General features: G+C 44.4%; 1 protein-coding gene across 2 annotated transcripts in view; it reads right to left on the minus strand.

Moving 5' to 3' along the window:
- igf2bp3 (insulin-like growth factor 2 mRNA binding protein 3) overlaps nt 1–15,501 on the minus strand; it is a 35,012-nt gene extending 19,511 nt beyond the window's left edge. For both annotated transcript variants that reach the window (XM_063185654.1, XM_063185653.1), the window contains exons 1-3: nt 14,668–15,501; nt 13,616–13,676; nt 3,782–3,830 (exon numbers count right to left, since the gene is read on the minus strand). In XM_063185654.1, coding sequence (XP_063041724.1) covers nt 3,782–3,830; nt 13,616–13,676; nt 14,668–14,842 — 285 coding nt within the window. In that variant the 5' untranslated portion in view covers nt 14,843–15,501. The remainder of the gene's footprint in view (nt 1–3,781; nt 3,831–13,615; nt 13,677–14,667) is intronic.
- Nucleotides 15,502–19,254: the final 3,753 nt, after the last annotated feature.

Raw genomic sequence — 19,254 nt, forward strand, 5'->3', positions numbered from 1 at the left:
CTCAGACAGATTATGGTCCAGCAGAAGAGGAAGAGGGGAGGAGAGGAAGAGAGGAGGAGAGGGAAAAAATGAGTGATTGAACAGGAGGAGAGGAAAAGGTCGACTAGGAGGAGGACAGGGCGTTCAGGAAGAATGGAGGAGATGCATCAGGAGAGGAAGAGATGGAGCAGGTGGTGGAAGAGAAGGAGCGATGAACTAAGTGGAGAGAAGGAGAGGAAGAGTTGGAGCGATAGAGTAATTGGAGGGGATGAGGGAGATTTGGGCTAGGTGGAGAGGGGGAAAGGCAGAGGACGAGAGAGAGAGAGAGAGAGAGAGAGAGAGAGAGAGAGAGAGAGAGAGAGAGAGAGAGAGAGAGAGAGAGAGAGAGAGAGCACAAGGACGGGAAGAGGAGGCGTCTACAGTAGTAGAGGGGAGTGAGAACAAACAGAGTTTTATCACAGACTCTGGAGAATGTGTGCAGCGCAAGCGCACAGAAACACACACAGAGCATGTGCATGAAGACACGCACACTATTGGGTTTGCACAATACCTTTGCAGAAGTGAAACAAATTGCCTGGAATTGTTTCAGACCAGCAAGACTACTGTATGCATGTTCAGCTGTAAAAACGACTCCACTTGCTAACATGCACATGTCAAATTAAACAACGGTCATCCTGCTCCTGCACCGCCAAAAACCAGCAAAGTCGTGACAAATTCATGCGTGTTTACGGGGTCAAAAGGTCTGACCTCAATAACGCAATGATTTCCCTTACGTCGCTCAAGTTTGAAGGCAGCCATTTCATGATTCACTGATAAGTTTACGTAACTGATGCAAAACTATTGGAGTTCGGAAGTAGAACGTTACTAAACATCCCTCACAAATCAAAACAGTACAGTACAAATAGTATCAGTAGTGCCGAGTTATCGGTCTGGACCTTTAGCTCAGCGGTATCGTGCTGTGCCTCCCATACCCAAACAGAACCGTTGATGGCAGGTTGCGGGTTCGAGCCCCGAGTGGCCAACTAGGACCTCGGTTGCATTTTAATAGTTCAATGACTGTAGCTTGCTAAAAAGCATTAAAAGAATGTACACCCCATCAATTCAGTTCAGTTCAGTTCGGTTTATTTGACAGGGACAGATACACATCATGTAGGCTATGCAATCCCAACAGATACACATCATGTAGGCTATGCAGGCCCAAAAGAGTAGCATCATAGCATTTATAGCGTTGGCTAATTGTCACATGCCCGTCCCTAGAAGGGCTTTTAAAATAAATGATAAAAAACTGTTTTTTTAGATTGAATGAATGACTTGAACGAATAGGATGCTCTTTCAAATAAAAACAGTCAATACATACACATATAGATAACTAACCACATATGCATGTCTAGCCACCCATTCATTCATTTACTAATTATTATAATGTACAATCTCTTCTTCCTGACCTACCTTAGGCATAGTGACACACACACACACGCACGCACACGCACACACACACACACACACGGTTGTTCTTTAGGAACTCCTTCATTCAATTATGCATCCTTTACTCATAATCATCATCCTCATAAAACCCGTCAACTGGAATAGCTTGTGTTTAAACGTAGCAGAGGCTCTCGCTTCAGCTTAACACCAGATACAATAACAGGAATAAGCCATTTCAATGGGAAATTGTCAAAGGATTTGACAGGTCGAAAAACCATGGCGCTTGAGAGGAACATCAAATACCCCACGTGGAACACCACTGCTAATACCAAGTTAGCAAGTTAGCCAGGCAGCTAGCCCAGTCAGTAGCACGTCAGCATAAGGCGCTCTTCACACCGTGCCTTGCTCCCTGGCCTCTGTTCCCTAAATCTATGGCTGACGGCACCACACAATGGGCAGGTGTGTGTGTGTGTGTGTGTGTGTGTGTGTGTGTGTCCACATGCCTACAACTATAGGTGCTGCAGGGGCCATGTGTGTGCGTGTGTGCGTGTGTATGCATGGCTCCAACGTGTGTGTCTATAAGTCTAAGTTACAATGCCACGGCTCAGACATGTGTACGTGTGTGTCTATATGTCTAGGGCTGCAGGCACCACATACTGGTCAGCTGTGGACCCATGACTGCCACATGGTCTCTGTGGAGGGGGGGGGGGCAGATAAAGTCTGGAAGCCACACACACACACACACACACACAAACACAGACACACACACACACACACACACACACACAGGAAGGGAGCACGTAAAGAAACCCCAGAGAGTCAGGCACCGCCTCCCTCCCGTCTTACTTTCTCCCTCCTTCCTTTACCTCCCTCGCCTTTTATTCTCCCCCTTTTATTCTTTCAGTCTCCTTTCCTCAGTCTTCCCCTTCCCCCGTTTCTCACTAGGGTCAAGGAGCAGGTCACACCAAGTGGTCACACACACACACACACACACACACACACACACAGAGAGCAACACCATCCCCCGACACACACACACACACACACACAGAGCAACACCATCCCCCGACACACGCACACACACACAGAGCAACACCATCCCCCGACACACACACCCTCACACACAGCAACACCATCCCCCGACACACACACACACACACAAAACCCCAGTTCCCTTGCCTCTCTCTCTCTTCCCCAGCGACTAACATATTTCAGGGAGGAGCCGCTGCCGGCCGTCCCATTGGCCAGAGCAGCCATCAATCAGGGAGGCCCCTGTTCTGTTGATCAAAGGACAATGAAGGAGGGGGGAGGGACCAACATTCCAGAGGCCCCTGGCTGAGAGGAGAGGAAAAGATGGGGCAGACACACACACGTTATAGAAAGGGTCCCACACACAGACACACACAAGCTAGGAAAATGTGTGTCCACATGGTAATGTCAAAAAAACTTGTGTTTGAGCATGGTCAAATCATGGCACGTCAAAAAAACACACCCACTTTCGCAACTTAATCCTAGTTTAGACTGCACCGTTTGCTGCTATTTCCACCATTGTCAATGTGGAGATCCCTTTCAAAGATTGTGGATCCCCTTTCAAAGATTGCGGATCCCTTCCAAACATCGCAGATCCCTTCCAAACGTTGCCGATCCTTTTTCAAAAGGTTGCAGAGAGACCTTCTGATGTCCCAATGGAGCCATTTTGAATATTCAAAATGTCCATCAGGACTCTTGAAATCCTCCGGACACAGGAGGCCCCTCCGATTGGTCCACCGAGTACTTACACACGGGGAAGTGTGAAAGAAAATCTTTCCATTGGGTCAAAGTTCCCATATGTGGAACGTGTGAAAATTCCCAAGACAAATCCCATCTACTACATACAGGTTTGTAATTCCAAACGCAAATCCCATCAACAGGCTTGTGGATGGCACGCATCCAATGGGCTTGCTTACGTGCACATCGGCAACAAATAAAAAGCAAATAATACTGCGGAATAATAATAATAAAAAATGATAACCATCCCAACTGTACAAGAGATTGTAGGCAAAACATTAATCTCGTAACTCGCTTGTTAACTTCTCCATCATCTCTCGCAACTTGCGGGGTGGCAAAAAAACCTCAATTCAATTCCACTCACTCACAGCGCATGCACACACACACAGTGGAGACAGTTGTAGGACCTATACTACAAAGCTGGTTCAGGATAAGTTAAGGTTAAGTTAATAGGTAAATCATCTAATACAAGAGCTTTTCTTAAAAAAATGCAGACTCCAGGCTCTTCTGATAGGTGATTTACCTCTTAACTTAACCTTAAACAGCTTTGTATTATAGGCCCATGGTGGTGTATTAGAGACCCAGTTGTGGTGTACTGGGGACTACTCACCTCCCACTGCATATGAGGGGGGATATTCCTGATCTGTAGTTTGCAGCTCCTGAACGGGACAGAAAAGAGGAGGGAAGAGAGCACACATACGTTAGGGCTGCTGCCAAGATCATGCAATCATGGAACACACAACCCTGGCCTTGCCATCCGGAAGGCTGCAGTCAATTCACATTGGTAACATACTGAAGAAAAACCCAGATCCGTAAATACACCTTCTCACTCTAAATGAATTGCATAGATCAACAACTCTGCAGAACCGCGTTCCTTTTTGACAAACGAATCTGCTACATATGGACTGCGGGAAAAGGCGTAATGAAGGATATCCTACATGTTTAGGTTGTGAGGTTTTTTTAAAGATTTTTTTTGTCTTTTTCAACTTTATTTGATAGGACAGTGTGAGAGGTGGACAGGAAGCAAATTGGGAAAGAGACTGGGAGGGTCGGCATGGCTGCCCTACTGGTTGGCCACGGCAGGGTCGGTTGTGAGTTTTTATGCGGTCATTAGGCCTACTTTCTGGACTGATGAACAAATTTTCACCAAATCTTCGGCATTAATAAACTCAAACATATAGATCAATAGACTGATAAAAAGGAAAAGCAATCATTCAGGTGTGTTTAAGGTAGTTTAAAGCGATGTAGAGGGAGTCAAGAATAGTGCCCAGCCCACTCAATGGAAATAGATATGCAAGAGACACACAACACACCACCTCCTGCTCACAGAAACTGCAGTGACGCTTTTTTTAAACTATGATTTTTTTGGAGGGCTTTTGCGTCTTTATCAGGATTGGGAAATGACCTGAGGTCGAAATCGACCCCAGGTTCGACGTGTAATGATAAAGACACCTTAGCCCACTCAGCTACAGTGCCCCTGACGCTGGGAATTTAATGGCAGACACGACGGCATAAATTCCACTTTGGGGCTTCAGTCAGGCAGGAGTGGTGTGAGATCCCCCCATACACATCAATGTAACAGCATGCATTCTAATGATCAGAACCGGACAGCCCTATGAACCATTTGCACCTAGAGTTTTAACAGCAAATCCTGCAGAGAGGCAGAGAGACAGAGAGAGAGGCAGAGAGACAGAGAGAGAGGCAGAGAGGCAGAGAGAGAGGCAGAGAGGCAGAGAGAGAGGCAGAGAGAGAGGCAGAGAGAGAGGCAGAGAGAGAGGCAGAGAGAGAGGCAGAGAGAGAGGCAGAGAGAGACAGCCATAGTCAGACAGACACATGATGCTACAGTACCATCAAGCATGGCTGTGGGCACACACGGCAGCCAGTATGTGCACCGGCATGCCTGCTGTGTGTGTACCGAGCAGACACGACAATGGACACGCACAAAGCCATCATTAATGGACATGGAAGGACACGGACACACACACACACGATTCCTACGGAGCTGCCTAAAATATGACCTAGGCAGAACATTAAAAAAAATGTGCAATGCTAGACAGAGCTAGAATTTTTTGTCAGATCTCGACATACTTATATATATTTTCTTAAAGCTGAATGGGGAAATAAGTCATCAACGCAAGAGCAAGAGCTGTACTCAATTTAGTATTCAAGGATCACAAGAGGGGAAGGCATAGAAACACAGACAAATCACATACGACGGAATGGTAGTAAAAATGCATTGATGGCATTTAAAAAAAAAGAATTAAAGACAATTCCACACCCTACACCTGCAGAAGACCCAATGAGGTCGAAGTGTTGCACATTACGAACTGGGAGTAGCAACAGTGTGCAGATTTGTATTCCTTTATGATTATTTTTATTCAGCACCTGTTTCATCTGATAAGCATGCACCCCTAGCAGTTTTAATTGCTTGCATTAAAACATTCATTGCAATCAAACAAGTTTATTGTTTTAATGGAACCTTTAGTGTCAATGGGACCGTCCTAACTAAAACATCGAACAGCAAACTGCCAGATGTGACATCAAAAGATATGTGATCATAATAACCGGTCATCCAAAGGTCATCTACAGGCTAGGGGCGGCTTCCCTATTGGCAAAGAGGGGGCCATTTTGATATCTCCACCTCTGGTAAATTATTGTAATGTCCCATCGAGACCAGGACTTTACATCAATTAAAGCATCTCTGTTGATTCAAATGGAAGAGTCCCTAAAAAAAAAACGATGCCTGCACACCTACACCTGACGAAGACCAGACTGGTCGAAACATTGGGCTTAATAAACTGGGAGCAGCAGCAGTGAAACATTGTGCTTAATAAACTGGGAGCAGCAGCAGTGAAACATTGTGCTTAATAAACTGGGAGCAGCAGCAGTGTGCGGACCTTCTTTCTTTTCCTGCATTAATAGGTTTACCACTTCTTGTAGGTTAAGTTAACTTCGTCAAGTTCATTACCATGTTCTTGAAATACACCCCTGGTTGCAGACCCTCCCACAAATCGCACCCTGCCTAGTGTCTACCACGGATAGAACTTAAGGCTTGTGTTCCATTGTCTCCTCGGCCGCCTTATGGATATCACACAAGCCACCCGCTCACCGAGTTATCAGACAGGGCCCGACACCCGTGACAGGACGGCGAGCCGGATTATGCTCAGTTTCTCGACCTAAACAAAATCCTCTGGTCACAAGAACAACATTTTTTCTCTCAGTCCCATGAGCTAAAACAGCATCACTGACACCCAGACTGGTGTGGGCCAGGGGGTGGCTGCGTCTTTGTCGCTCAAAAACATACAAATGCACGCACATCAGACGAGCAGGTGCTGGACCAGTCAAAAAAAATGAAAAGAAATTATTACAATAAAAAAGGTCCCCAACACTGATCAATGCCAAAGTTTAATGGCAAGATGTTTCACACTCATTCCTTTATCATGTCATTAAGGTCGGCAACACTGATCAATGCTCCCAAGGTTTAATCATTTCTTTTCAGCACAACTTTGTTCTTTGCAGGCATCAACAGGATGATGCGCTCCATGGGCCACTACTAACACAGGTAAGCCTACACCTAAAATTAGAGACCTTATAGATTCATTCAAGTTTTTAGGCTTTGACACCATTATACGGAAAGCACAGTGAAGGAGACAGGACAGTGAGAGAGAGACAGGAAATGAGTGGTGAGAAAGATGGAGGAATGACCATGGGCCGGAGTCAAACCCGGGTCCACAGCATAATGGTACGGTTCACTGGCCCACTGAACCATGTTGCCCCAAAAAAGGGTTCGGACGTTTGGGCAAACAGAGAGCCTCGTCAACTACATGAACCCGCCGAGTGGTAAAGAATATTCTTGCCTGGCGAGTTGCACTGGCGCTGCACCGCAGGAGGCCAGACACTAAAGGACAGCAAACCTGTCCTCCAATCACAAAGGTTGTTGTCCCTTGTCCTCTGTCCGTTTTCTTTGCAGAGGAGCATCACGGACAACATCTAAAGAATTTCACATGAGTCTTGTTTGCAAACATGTTTAAAAATAATTGAATGTATTAAATGATATGGTTAAGTGTATTAAAGAAAGGCAATCAAGAGATTCTCAAAGACACATCTACTTGAGAGGGACGGCTTATCCACAAGTGATCCTTAACCAATCAAGTGGTCTACAAAAAGAAAGACTGGGATCAACTACTAGCTTCCCACCTGCTTTAAAACGGACAGAAAAGCAAAGCATGTCTAATCGACAGAGATTCTCCCAAATGTAATACATGCCTAGATGCACACACACACACACACGCACACGCACACGCACACACACACACACACGCACACGCACACGCACACGCACCTCGCAGCAGCATTGGCTCAGAATCAACATGACTCTCTCTTGTCCATGTTTCATTAGGCTACATCAACATTGTGACTACAAAGTTCTGCAAGATCGCCCTGGCCAAGCTGCCGTTAGTTTCAGAGTTCTTAGAGGGCAGGACTAACGCACTTCAATCACATGCCTCGCCGTATGGTATTGGTTTACGCAGCCATCAACAACGCCACCCTTTCCTCCGACGTTGCTCCAGTGGGGGTCAATGATGGATGTAGCGAGTCGTCTCCCTTAAACCCGCCCCATTGAGCCACAGGAAACGTTTGATTTTGGCTCGCTCTGAACCAGAGGACGATCTGAAATCACACAAGATGGCCAAATTGGGGTGACTGACTTGGTCACAGAATTTTGTGCAGCGTCAACCCACTTAGACCCGGCTGTTAAAAACTGCTGTATCTGTATATTAACATTGCAGTTCTGGTGGTGACCTACTCCACTGTTTTTTTTTTTTTTTTTAACATTTTCTTTTTTGACTTTATTTGAGAGAGGTGGACAGGAAGCGAATTGGGGGAGAGATGGGGAGGGGTCGGCAAAGGACCTGGTAATCGAACCCCGGTCAGCCGCATGTCAGGCAAGTGCCCTACCAGTTGGCCACGGCAGGGCCTATCCACTGTTTTTTAACCAGGGGTCCAAGGAAACCCAAGGGGGGTGCCAGAGATTGAAGTTTGTCCCCAGATTTTTGTCCATGCTTATGTTGTGACGAAAATGATAGGCCAACAGAATCCCAACAACAGGATAACATATTAAAACCTAATTAAAGCATTTTCACTTTTTTACACGTAGTATTGATCAATCTGTAATGCAAGAGGCGTTGTCATTTTTAATATACGGGTAGAATTTTGGATTGGATGGGGCTGGCTTGTCTCAGACAGAGGTAAGGGGGGCTTTAAGAAACGAAAAAAGGGCCAAGAACCACATGCCCGATCCATACATGTGGACTGTCACTCTGACACATGGGTATGAATGGATCTCTGATGCAATGAACCACACCACACCACTGATACTACACTACCTCTCGAAGGCATGCACATAGTTTTGCAGATGTGTGTAAATGTTTCACATATTGGATACTCATAATGTGTGCATATGCCCTATTATCAACAAATCCAGCCCACAGACACATTGAGAAGACCCATGTCCAAACGTGAGTCTTGCACCTTTTTTTTAAATACATTTAAGGACTTCCATGTCTGAGTTGCTCCAGCGAACCTCCTTTCACTTCTTGAATTTAAGTCCTTCTTTAGTGATGCCCTTGACTGTGTGACATTAGCACGGAGGATCTATCGTTTTCTCTACATTGAGAATTTTTTTTTTACTGTCCCAGCTTCAAAACCGGCTAGCCTGCAGCAAGGCAATCTTGTTGCAGGAAGGACTATTTGACGCGTTGTAAAACTACAAAGCATTAGAGTATTCCAAGAAGGTGGCTTTTTAGTAAACAAGTTATAGTCAACCAGGCCATAGTGGTAAATCAGCTAATAGAAGAGCCCAGAGTCCTCGTTATCTTTTAAAATTAACACCTGCATGAAATCTATTAGCAGATTTACCACTTCATGTAGGTTAACTTGGACAATTTTATCACTTGAATACCCCCCAGGCCACAAAGACTGCTGGTAAACATGACCTCCACATGAACTCTTGATTTATTAAAAATGTGATACATTTTTACCAAATAAGAGGACACAAAAGCAGTCAAGAAAAGGAGCTGCACTATTGATCACAACTTCGGCTCCATCCGTTTATGAAACGAAGGCCTGTGGGTCCAAAGTCAAGTGTGTGTGTGTGTGTGTGTGTGTGTGTGTGTGTGTGTGTGTGTGTGTGTGTGTGTGTGTGTGTGTGTGTGTGTGTGTCTAGAATGTGTGTGTATGGATGTTGTCTCCTTCACCTGGCCGCAGGAACAGAACGTACTACAGAGTAGCACACACAGGCGCGTGCACAAACACACACACAATCACACACACCTCAACTTTATTGCCCAAGTGACACCTACATCACGATGACTAAAGAAAGCAAATGGCTCTGCAGTCAAGCCATTGGCAACATCTGGGTAAGCCAATGGCCTCATGGCCCATTGACACCACATTAATAACACAACAAAATGTAAACACAGACACCCTACTAAAAATGCAACACTAAACTGGCGTCATGTTAACGTTGCTATAAAGACATTGTTTAGATAATGCAAGTGTGGTTTTGGGCTGGGGCGTCCAACATTGAATTGTAGCTGAAATGGATGTTAATTTTTTTATTTTTTTAAGTGGTGCTACAAAACGTTTACTTAAGAGGGCCAGCCACTTCAACTAGCCGTGATGTGTAATTCAACTTGATTGGCAATGTTTTTTTGTTTTTTTTAAATGGTGTCTAATGACACATGGATTTCTGATGTGTGTTGGACCCACAACTGAGTGTGGACACAGAATGAGCTCAAAATATAATAAAATTAAGACAGAAACACACTAAACACAGTCAATCAACACACCTGGTAAAGCTTAAAACATAATTTAAGCAATAAATACCATCTGGCTATTGGCCACATTTTGAAGAGATCAACTTATAAAATAAAAAACCTTAAACTACCGTGAGCCATTTTGCCTGCCACAGCTGTGGGAAGATGTTTCAGTAACATCAACTAGTTTAGTACTATAATTTTTAAGTAACCAAGACAAACCTACGGTTTACTAGGTATGGAATGTTGTGCAAGGCCCAAGTGGCGTTCAATGAACACATAGTAGACACTTCCTGCCTTTTTACACTAACAATTTACTCAATATTAAAATTAAGCTTACACACATACTAAATACAAAGCCGTGCATATATAGTCAGAGACTACTCGTCAAAGGAAGCAGCTGGCAGATGCAGACACAGCCACATGCACGCACATGTGTGTGTTTGTGTGAAGCAGTGTGCTCGAACATGCTTTTGGCATTGAGCCAAGAAAATGTTCATGCAGACCAGCAACATTTTAGGCTAGTTTCGCCATTCAGAATGCACACACACACACACACACACACACACACACACACACACACACACACACACACACACACACACACACACACACACACAGACACACACACACACACACACACACACACACACACACACACACACACACACACACACACACACACACACACACACACACACACACACACACACACACACACACACACACACACACACACGGGGCCTTGCATAGGGACATACCTACTACTGTTTAGAGTGCGAGTGCAAGAGTGTGTGTGTGTGTGTGTTCGCCAGTCAGTCTGGTGGTACAGTATATGTGCATACACACACCAGAAAGTTGGTATGCCATGAGGATGTGAAAGTTAAAATAAATGAATTTTGTGTGAAAGAGGTTAAACAGACAAAAAAAAGATACAAATATGTGGCCCATATGAAGAAATCAGCAGAACGTGGGCAAGAGTGGGAAAAAAAGAAAGAAATTAAATGTCTGAATATTGGCAAAGAAGGGCAGCTGGAGCTCCCACATTCCAGGTTTTCCTTTGCGGAGCCAACACGGCACGGCGGTGGGAATGCAGTGCTCTTCGGAATGTGGAATTAACCTATAAGCAGTCAGGGGGACTGGCTGGCTGGCTGGCTAGCTGTCCTATAGGAGTAGGCCATGGGAAACTGCTCCACTCCACTCTACTCTACTCCACTCTTCTATGATGTAGGCCTTAAGGCACACTTGTTGGCTATGGCAAAACATCTCCATACCGTACAAACTCTCCACGCAACAGTCACACTGAAACACAAACGTATGTCAAATACAATGCGAAAAAATATGGATTTTTAAAAACTTTCCAATCATTTTTTCCCCGCTTCCAAGAGAAAAACTCAACCCTGTGTGTGGATATGTATAGAATTTGGAACGGTCCAACCATTTTTGCTTCAGGGCTAAAATTAAGCCCACTGTTGGTGCATATTTGCAAATAGCCAATTAACTTTTTAGAACTGCAGTAACTTAATTAAGTCAGCCATTTAAGTAAAAATACTGAAAATGTTGTGGCTAAATTATAAATAATATATATTTATCAAGAAAATTCAAATGATAATTTGCTTAATTACTTGCAGTCTGATGAACAGAAACATTTTTTTTTTTTTTTACAACAAAAAACGGAAATACTATATTTTGAGTTTACGGAGGCGATCCGTATCCGCATGCGTAAAAGTAGCCAAAATGCGTAATGTGTGGCTATATGAAAGGCGCAGGCCATGTCGACCTGTGACCTACATAACAGACTATTCCATATCACCCGAGCAGGCTTCACGTTTCCCCATGTGTGTGTGCGGACATCACACGAGGCGTTTTTCAGTCTGGTTGGCTAGCCTGTCTTCCTGGCCAAACAACTCGCTTTACACACGCATGTACACACACTGACATAACACGAATGTAAATCTCAGATGATAAATTAACTTTTTAATTGTAGGTGATGAGACTAAAAGTGAGCCATTTGGATAGATATATGAGGGTTGGGACGCCCTTTACTCGCCCTCCCCCCACACATGAACATTACACCAAAATGCATTGTTCTCGTCAGAGGCACACGCCCCTGAAGCCATGAGAGTCCGCCATGGACTGCGGGGAGTGGGTGGGGGCATCGCAAGTGGATGTATGGACTCCCATGATGCATCGCTACTGATGGGCGTGGGTCTAAACCCAGGCCTCTCATTGGTTCTCGACGTGCAACGTTAACATTTGTGCCCCTTGACCTCGGAGGAGCACACACACGTTGACTGGATGGGAAATTCCCTGCGCACGTAAACCGGCTCCAATGCAGTATTGGACCAGAATTTTTTTTTTTACAGCCGTTTTTAAGAATCTGAGGATATTTCACCAATGAGTCGTTAAGTCCCTTTTTATCAAGCGTAACGGCATTGCAGTAACAGTTAACCAATTTAGTTGTACGGTGAATTACCAATAAAATGTGCCATATTTGATAACATTGGTTTCCCGCGCCACTGGCGCCTTGATGGCGGAGGGGGATGTTCTGCTTTTCCACAAAAAAAGGCGAGAAATGTAATGCACAAACATAAGTAGGCATATATGCCTAGATGGAAATGGAGAAATCTTGATGTTCACGATAAGCATCATTAAAAATAATAATGATTTGCAATTAATGCAGCGCAAATGCGTAATGTATGTGACAGTGTACCGTCTGTTGCCACAAAATATGTCTGGACGTGCAATCCCTTCACGGCTTGATCTGCCAAACTGACTGGTAAATTAAATTCGCATGGGCCTATACGCTATGGGGGTGAAGCGAAATGCGTAAAGTGATCATACCTTACAGACGCCAGCGATCATCAGAGTTTACGCAGAGCCCAATGGCGCCATAGCTCAGTAACCTTTTTATGTATGTATTTTTTTTTAAAGGGGCTTCATAGCAAATGTGCTTGATTGTACCCCCTCAGAGGAGAGGCTCGTTGGCCACTCCACTGCAGGTTTCCGTGACAGGGCCTTGGCCCTACAGTTTCAACAGTGCTGCTCAATCCATCTCGTGCACTAGACATGGCGTAGAGTGGGGCGTAGGGGAGAGGGGGTGTAGGAGGGGTGTAGGGGCGGAAGCAGTAGCAGGGCTGCATGAATGACGAGGTCCTCTTTCTTACAAATGGACGCCAAGCAGGCATGGGCCTGCAACTATAAGCTACACACAGTTCTTTTAGGCATTCACAGTAGCAGCCGTAGCCTATTTGATGTGCCACCATAGCAACATTTTACGTAGTCTAAATATGGATATATTAAACCATCAACGCGTAAAGCCTCACGAAACAGTGAAAGCCTGCGTGTGCTCGCAAATACACAAGAACCGGTCAGGCTTTTTTTTTTTTAAGAAAAGTCCCAGATTAAACTAATACAACGTTACACCCCATACGCCATGTAGTGTAGTAGGCTACACATACTGTGACGAAAATGCAGACATAACAGAAAGTAAATGACTATAGGCCTACTCTCAACATCTGGTCATTTTCCCAAGCAATGCTTATTGGTAAATCAATTAAAAAGACTGATCAATGGCAAAAGAGTACATGACCAACTTCAGTTAGCCTGGTGGCGAATTCACTCACCTTTGTCGTTTGGGCACAGAGTGTTCCACTTCTAGTAGCTTTCCGTGAAGTTCTACTTTACCTATAGAAATAAGATTAACATATCTTAAAACAAAAGAATGTAGCAAAGGTGGGCCAAGAGTGCATAATTGTAACATTTTGACATTGCATATTAATGGTAAGCTATGGCTTGCCCATTTCTGGATTTTGAAAGAAATTCAACTTCCTCCCTCAAAGTTTCAAAAATCTCAACAGGCTGCTTAAGAAGGAGTTCAACTAATTCTTAATAGGTTAAAAAAAATATGGTTGCCAAAACCTGCCCCCACCCCCTTAGGCACACACTCACAATTACAAGGGGTCGAAAAAGTAAATTAATCCGTGTTGGAAATTCCTATACAATACAGTTTTGCATATGGATCATAATGCTTAGCTGTGTGAGTAATGCAGGTCAAAAGAAATAATCATACTTGACTAGATAACTGCATTGAATGGCTCAGTGGCCTATAGCAGGTTAGCCTACATTTTGCAAACAGGCTCCCAATGCCCTGCAGACGAAAGGAGGGGGTGGCAATGCTACAAATGTAACTTGTCTCTGAATTTTACCACTCATTTCTCCACTTTTTGTGGGCTACTTAGAGGCTAAACAACCAAACCATCTGAACGGTGGCATACGGTTTTATCATAATTCAGCATTTGAAAAGACACCAGCAGTAAAGGACATTTTTTTGCAAAAACGCGGCACAGATTTTTAATTGAAACACAGCACGGGGAATCGTTTGAAAAGCGACCGCCACTTGCACAATTGATACAAACTTGATAGAGGCGTTACATAATTAAACGTCGTTTTACACAATCTCGTTTTGAAAGAGACAGAAAGTGCACTGAAAGCGGCATGGAATTTTCAATGAGGACAGGAGCGCCCTGACACCACACAGTCTTCGGAAGAGCAGGAGCCATCCTTGTCCGCACATATGGGCGAGTTATTTCCCCCCACCAACAGCATGATTTCCAAGGGTCAAGTGACGCTTGCCCGCCATAACAGGAGATACAATTCGGCTACAATTTAAACTCACCTGAGAGTGTGTCGATGGCCTTCATGGCTATCTTTTCATCCGGGCAATCAACAAACGCATACCCCGTTTTAACAAGAAATGGTCCGCTGAAGGGGATCTTCCACTGTTCAAAGATACTTTCCAAGTCCACGGAGCTGGCCTGCTCGCTCACATTGCCAATATAAAGCTTGTTCATGTTGCTGCACCTTAAAGCCGACCTTTAGTGCACGAGGGAGAGAAATCCTTTGTCGGTACTGGCGGAAGGGTTGTCTTTAAAACGAAATGCACTAAAGCCGAACGCAGAGGGGCTCGTTCGCGTACTCCCCAATCAGACCGCACTACCGGAGATATTTGATGGACGTGCTGGCCGTGGTAGCGTTTGCTTGCCCTCTCCCTCGCGCAAAAAAAAACTTAATTATTAAATCCGTTTCTCCCGAGGATGGCGGGACGGTGTTCCTCTGGACTCCAGCCAGAAACAACTTAAATGTCACATGCGTTAATGTCGGCACCGCCTCTAAAATAAAACTGAAGAAGAGGAGAAAACGATTGAAGAGGGAGAAAGAGGAGAAAAAAATCGGATATTCCGGCTTCTGTGAATGAGCCACGTGTTCAAAGTACAAATCAGCCTCCGCACGTGAGGAATCCCGGTAGCTCAATTAGGCTGTGGATTGAGTGTATCCTAATGGCTCTGGGTGATTGAGGTGGGGGCAAAGTGAGATGGGGATGGGTCGAGTACAGGGGAATGGTTCCGAACTGGTCAAATTGGACTCAGTGCGCAGAGGGATTCCGTGCGAACCCGTCTGTAGTATCGTTCGGTTGTCTTCGCTGCCCGGTGGACTTTTTCTTTCACCCATCTGCTACTCTGGCATCTCATTGGTCGTTAGAGAAATAGTAAAGCGGCGTTTCACGCACGCCCCCTTGTAGTACGGGAAGCCCAGAGCGCGAGGGTCTGTGAAATGCTCGCTTCACCATGGTGGTCGCGGCTCTAGCGCTGGGTTGAGCTGGGGGGTGGGGCAGCAACGCGCATGACACACTGTAGCCAAATACACACAGAGACACACAAGCAGCCAGGCAACCACAGCCCTTACTTCTGCTACATGGTAGCTTTTGGGAGAGACCAAGATCGCAGGGCCATCCATCCAGGCCATACGGTCTGCACTGACCAAGGCACCATGTCCACTTGCTCACGCAATCCTTCCCAATGCACCATCTATCTCATGTGTAAGTTATGAATTGCCTAACTTGGCAAGCATGCGGAATGTCAAATCACAAATGATTTAAAACCTGCTACATGCCCTGATCAAGCTCTTATAGAATAGTGGCTCGTTACTAGCTGGGTGTGGGTGAGAGAGGGGGCGCAATGGCTGCCCGCTTTACATTTCCGGTGTACACGTGCACTCTGGGGAACATGGAGCCTTTGGGAGGTAGGATTGCGCCATGGGCACAGCTGGTGACATGAGGGTGCATCAAATGTATGTAGGCTACTTTCGGCCTGCACATATGTGAGAATTCTCATGAAGTCTATAGCCCACACGCATGCACAAGTCTAGGTATCCTACACAGATGTATTGTGTTTGAAGGTTTCTGTTGGTAACCAAGATGGATAAGACCGCTGCCTTTTCTTTCGTTGAATTACAATATCTCTACAATTGCTATATACTCGTTTGGTATCTTCTCCACCTGTCCAAAACGCTTGACCAGATTTGCTAGTTCTGTTCCTAATGTGACTTTTGTAGATCTCCGCAGCCTGGTAAGCGATGTCACCAGCCACCCACCAACTCTACACCACTCTTTACCTAAGTCACTGGGCCAAAGGTCATTTATTGAGACTGTGCTGCATGTGTCTGTCTGTATAGTTTGTATGCGCACAACCAGCACAAGTTTGATCATGGCTCACAATATCTACTGTTTGGTGGGGCTAATAATATTAGGACATCTTAGCATGATCCTAATAGATTTAGGTCGTAATTAAGGTTCATGTTTATAGTTTTGGTTTGGACTAGATATACTCAACTAAACTCCACGCTTAAATTGCTGTTCTGTAGAAAGCTGAAATTGTATTATTTTTTAAATGGTGTAAATGGTGTCCCTCAGTCTGGGTCGCTTCACTATGGAGCCGAGCTGCCTTTGAGTGACTGAACTGACAGGCCAAATGAAACTCTGCTCTGGTATTCTCACGCCATGTTCCCATTGGTGGAATTAATCAACCAATCACACGGCGCTTCGTTCCGTTCTTTACTCCAAGCTCTGGCTTACTAAACGAAGAGCGTTCATTCATTGGCTTTCAACAGGCACTACACTATGATATTCAAGGCGCGAAATAAACAATCTGCCTTTACTCCAAGCTTTTATTTTGTTTAGGTGCACATACAACCGTGGTCGAATGTGAAGGTTAGATATAATACGCAACAAATTAGTGTGGAAATTTCGTTTCTTTCGCCATGTTTAGACATCTAATCGCCAGAGAAGGGTTAAAATAATAACATCTATATAAAATGGCAACTTCTTTGCGCAAACTTTACCAACTACTTAGCGCGTTGCGCATCTCTTGGCCTATTCGATAGAATAACCATTATCTCAAGAAATGGTGTACATCTAGTAAGTTTCTGGGTGACCAAAGTTAGTCTGAACATTTGTTATTGGTTATGATTACCTTTGTTTACATTACACAATACACGATTCATAAATTGTGTGCCGGCAGAGCATGGAGGGATAGTATTTCATTTTTGGCGAAGTTGCTGTCACCCGTCTTAAAATAGACTTCCTCTCAATTCCTACCCTCTAACCAAAATACCCTTTATTAACCAACATTCAAATAAATTGTATATGTACGGGTTATGTGTTAAAAACAAGTTTGTTTTCGTATTATTTTTTGTTTTGAATAAAGTAATGAATTAAGCCATGTCGAACGTATCGCAGAGGAATGCGCGTCTCCGCCCACAGGCGACAGCATAAGTTAAGTATGGAATAATTCTATAGGCTAAGGAAGGCTGTTTTACATATGTTGTCTTTTTCTCTCAGGGCGAGCGTCTCGTTCGACTCAAGAGCTATGCTTACTGGAGTGACCGCGTGACTATTAAAACGATGTTACTGCCGTTCACCAATATTTCAAATCTTGAGGTAAATCTATACAACTGGTTGAAATGTACACAATAGGCTACGGGGAACGAAGAGAGCGGAAAGCTGCTTCCGTTGGTCAAGGAAAACGACGAGCAACGAACTCTCAGAATTGAGGAAGGGTGAGACGAGGATGCATTTCTCTGTGAATGGTTCTGTATGTAGGCTACTAGTTATTGCGCTCTCGTTTGTGTAGCCATACTGCGATTACTTTCAATGTATAGAACGCGCTCCGTATGCCCTTATCGCATTTATCACCACATTTACGCACTGACTTCTGAAAACAAAGGTTAAACGAACGAGGACGCAGAAACTAGTTTGGAACATGAAAGTATACCCAGAGCCATATAGTCTTTCTGTGGCTCTCGGTATATTCATTGGTGATGGATCTGTAGCCTATTAAAATGAGCGAGCTTTAGAAATATCAATCGACTAGAACTACTTATTGGGACTCTGAAAGTTACCCAAGTAGCCCTCAGCAGGCCTGTGTGTCGTCATACTAAAGGAAAATGGCCGTTACGCACTGACAGCTAATAGGCCTACGTGTTTGCTCATTGCAATCTCTTTTTGAAATATCAGCTCTTGGGTAAACTTCCAAGAGGTTTCATTCGTTTTGACATAACACAAAGAAGCTACGTAACATGTAAACTATGTTGTCTTCATACCAATGTTTTCACCTTGGGCCAATGCCAAAACAATGTTTCTACTTGCTCCAGATGCAGGCCTATATCTCTGCAACAAAACGCTTGATGAATTCAGTGGGAATGCGCAATGTTGCTCACAAAACCCCATATGAGAGTTATTGTGTTTGTTTCGGCTGCCTATAGTCCTTGAAACATCTGAAAGCGTTATCAAATGGATTCGCATATGCTACTCATGATGATGTAAGCATCTCTTTTGGTGAAGAATGCGAAGAAGAAAGTGGTTGCACTTGTCTTTTTTTGTCATCATTGTTCTATTCTGAATAATGCATTTTTTAATTATGAATATTCTGCAATGCATGTACCCATATAGCCCAGGCCTTTCCAAAAACTGCGACCCTCGTATTAACATCTATCAACTAATGCCATTAATTATAACAACCACTCTGGCAGAGGTTGGTGCAACAAAAAGAAGAAGAAGAAGAAGAAGAAGAAGTAACAGCCTACAACAGTAGGCCTAGTTAACTTTGAGTGGCACGTCACACATGCATGTCTATGGGCACATCTGCCCAGTGGAGAGATTTCAGGGCACAAAATGGCGCTCAAATGAATGAGCCAGCCTACCCTACCACCTATTTCAGTAACACCCAAGAAGGTTGAGGGCAAACATTCTGAGAATATAGTGACGGCATGGCAAGACGACGAGGCCCATGATCAATGTCTATCTGTGGCTGTTACGTAGATTGTATTATTAGAACGTGGAGAAATGCAAGCGCCTGGCGTAAAACATTGTGGCGAAACGCAAGCCAAGTCCGCAGTCATACATCCTTAATAACATTATATCTATACT

Source organism: Engraulis encrasicolus, chromosome 20, assembly GCF_034702125.1.
Source record: "Engraulis encrasicolus isolate BLACKSEA-1 chromosome 20, IST_EnEncr_1.0, whole genome shotgun sequence".
Classification (NCBI taxonomy): Eukaryota; Metazoa; Chordata; class Actinopteri; order Clupeiformes; family Engraulidae; genus Engraulis; species Engraulis encrasicolus.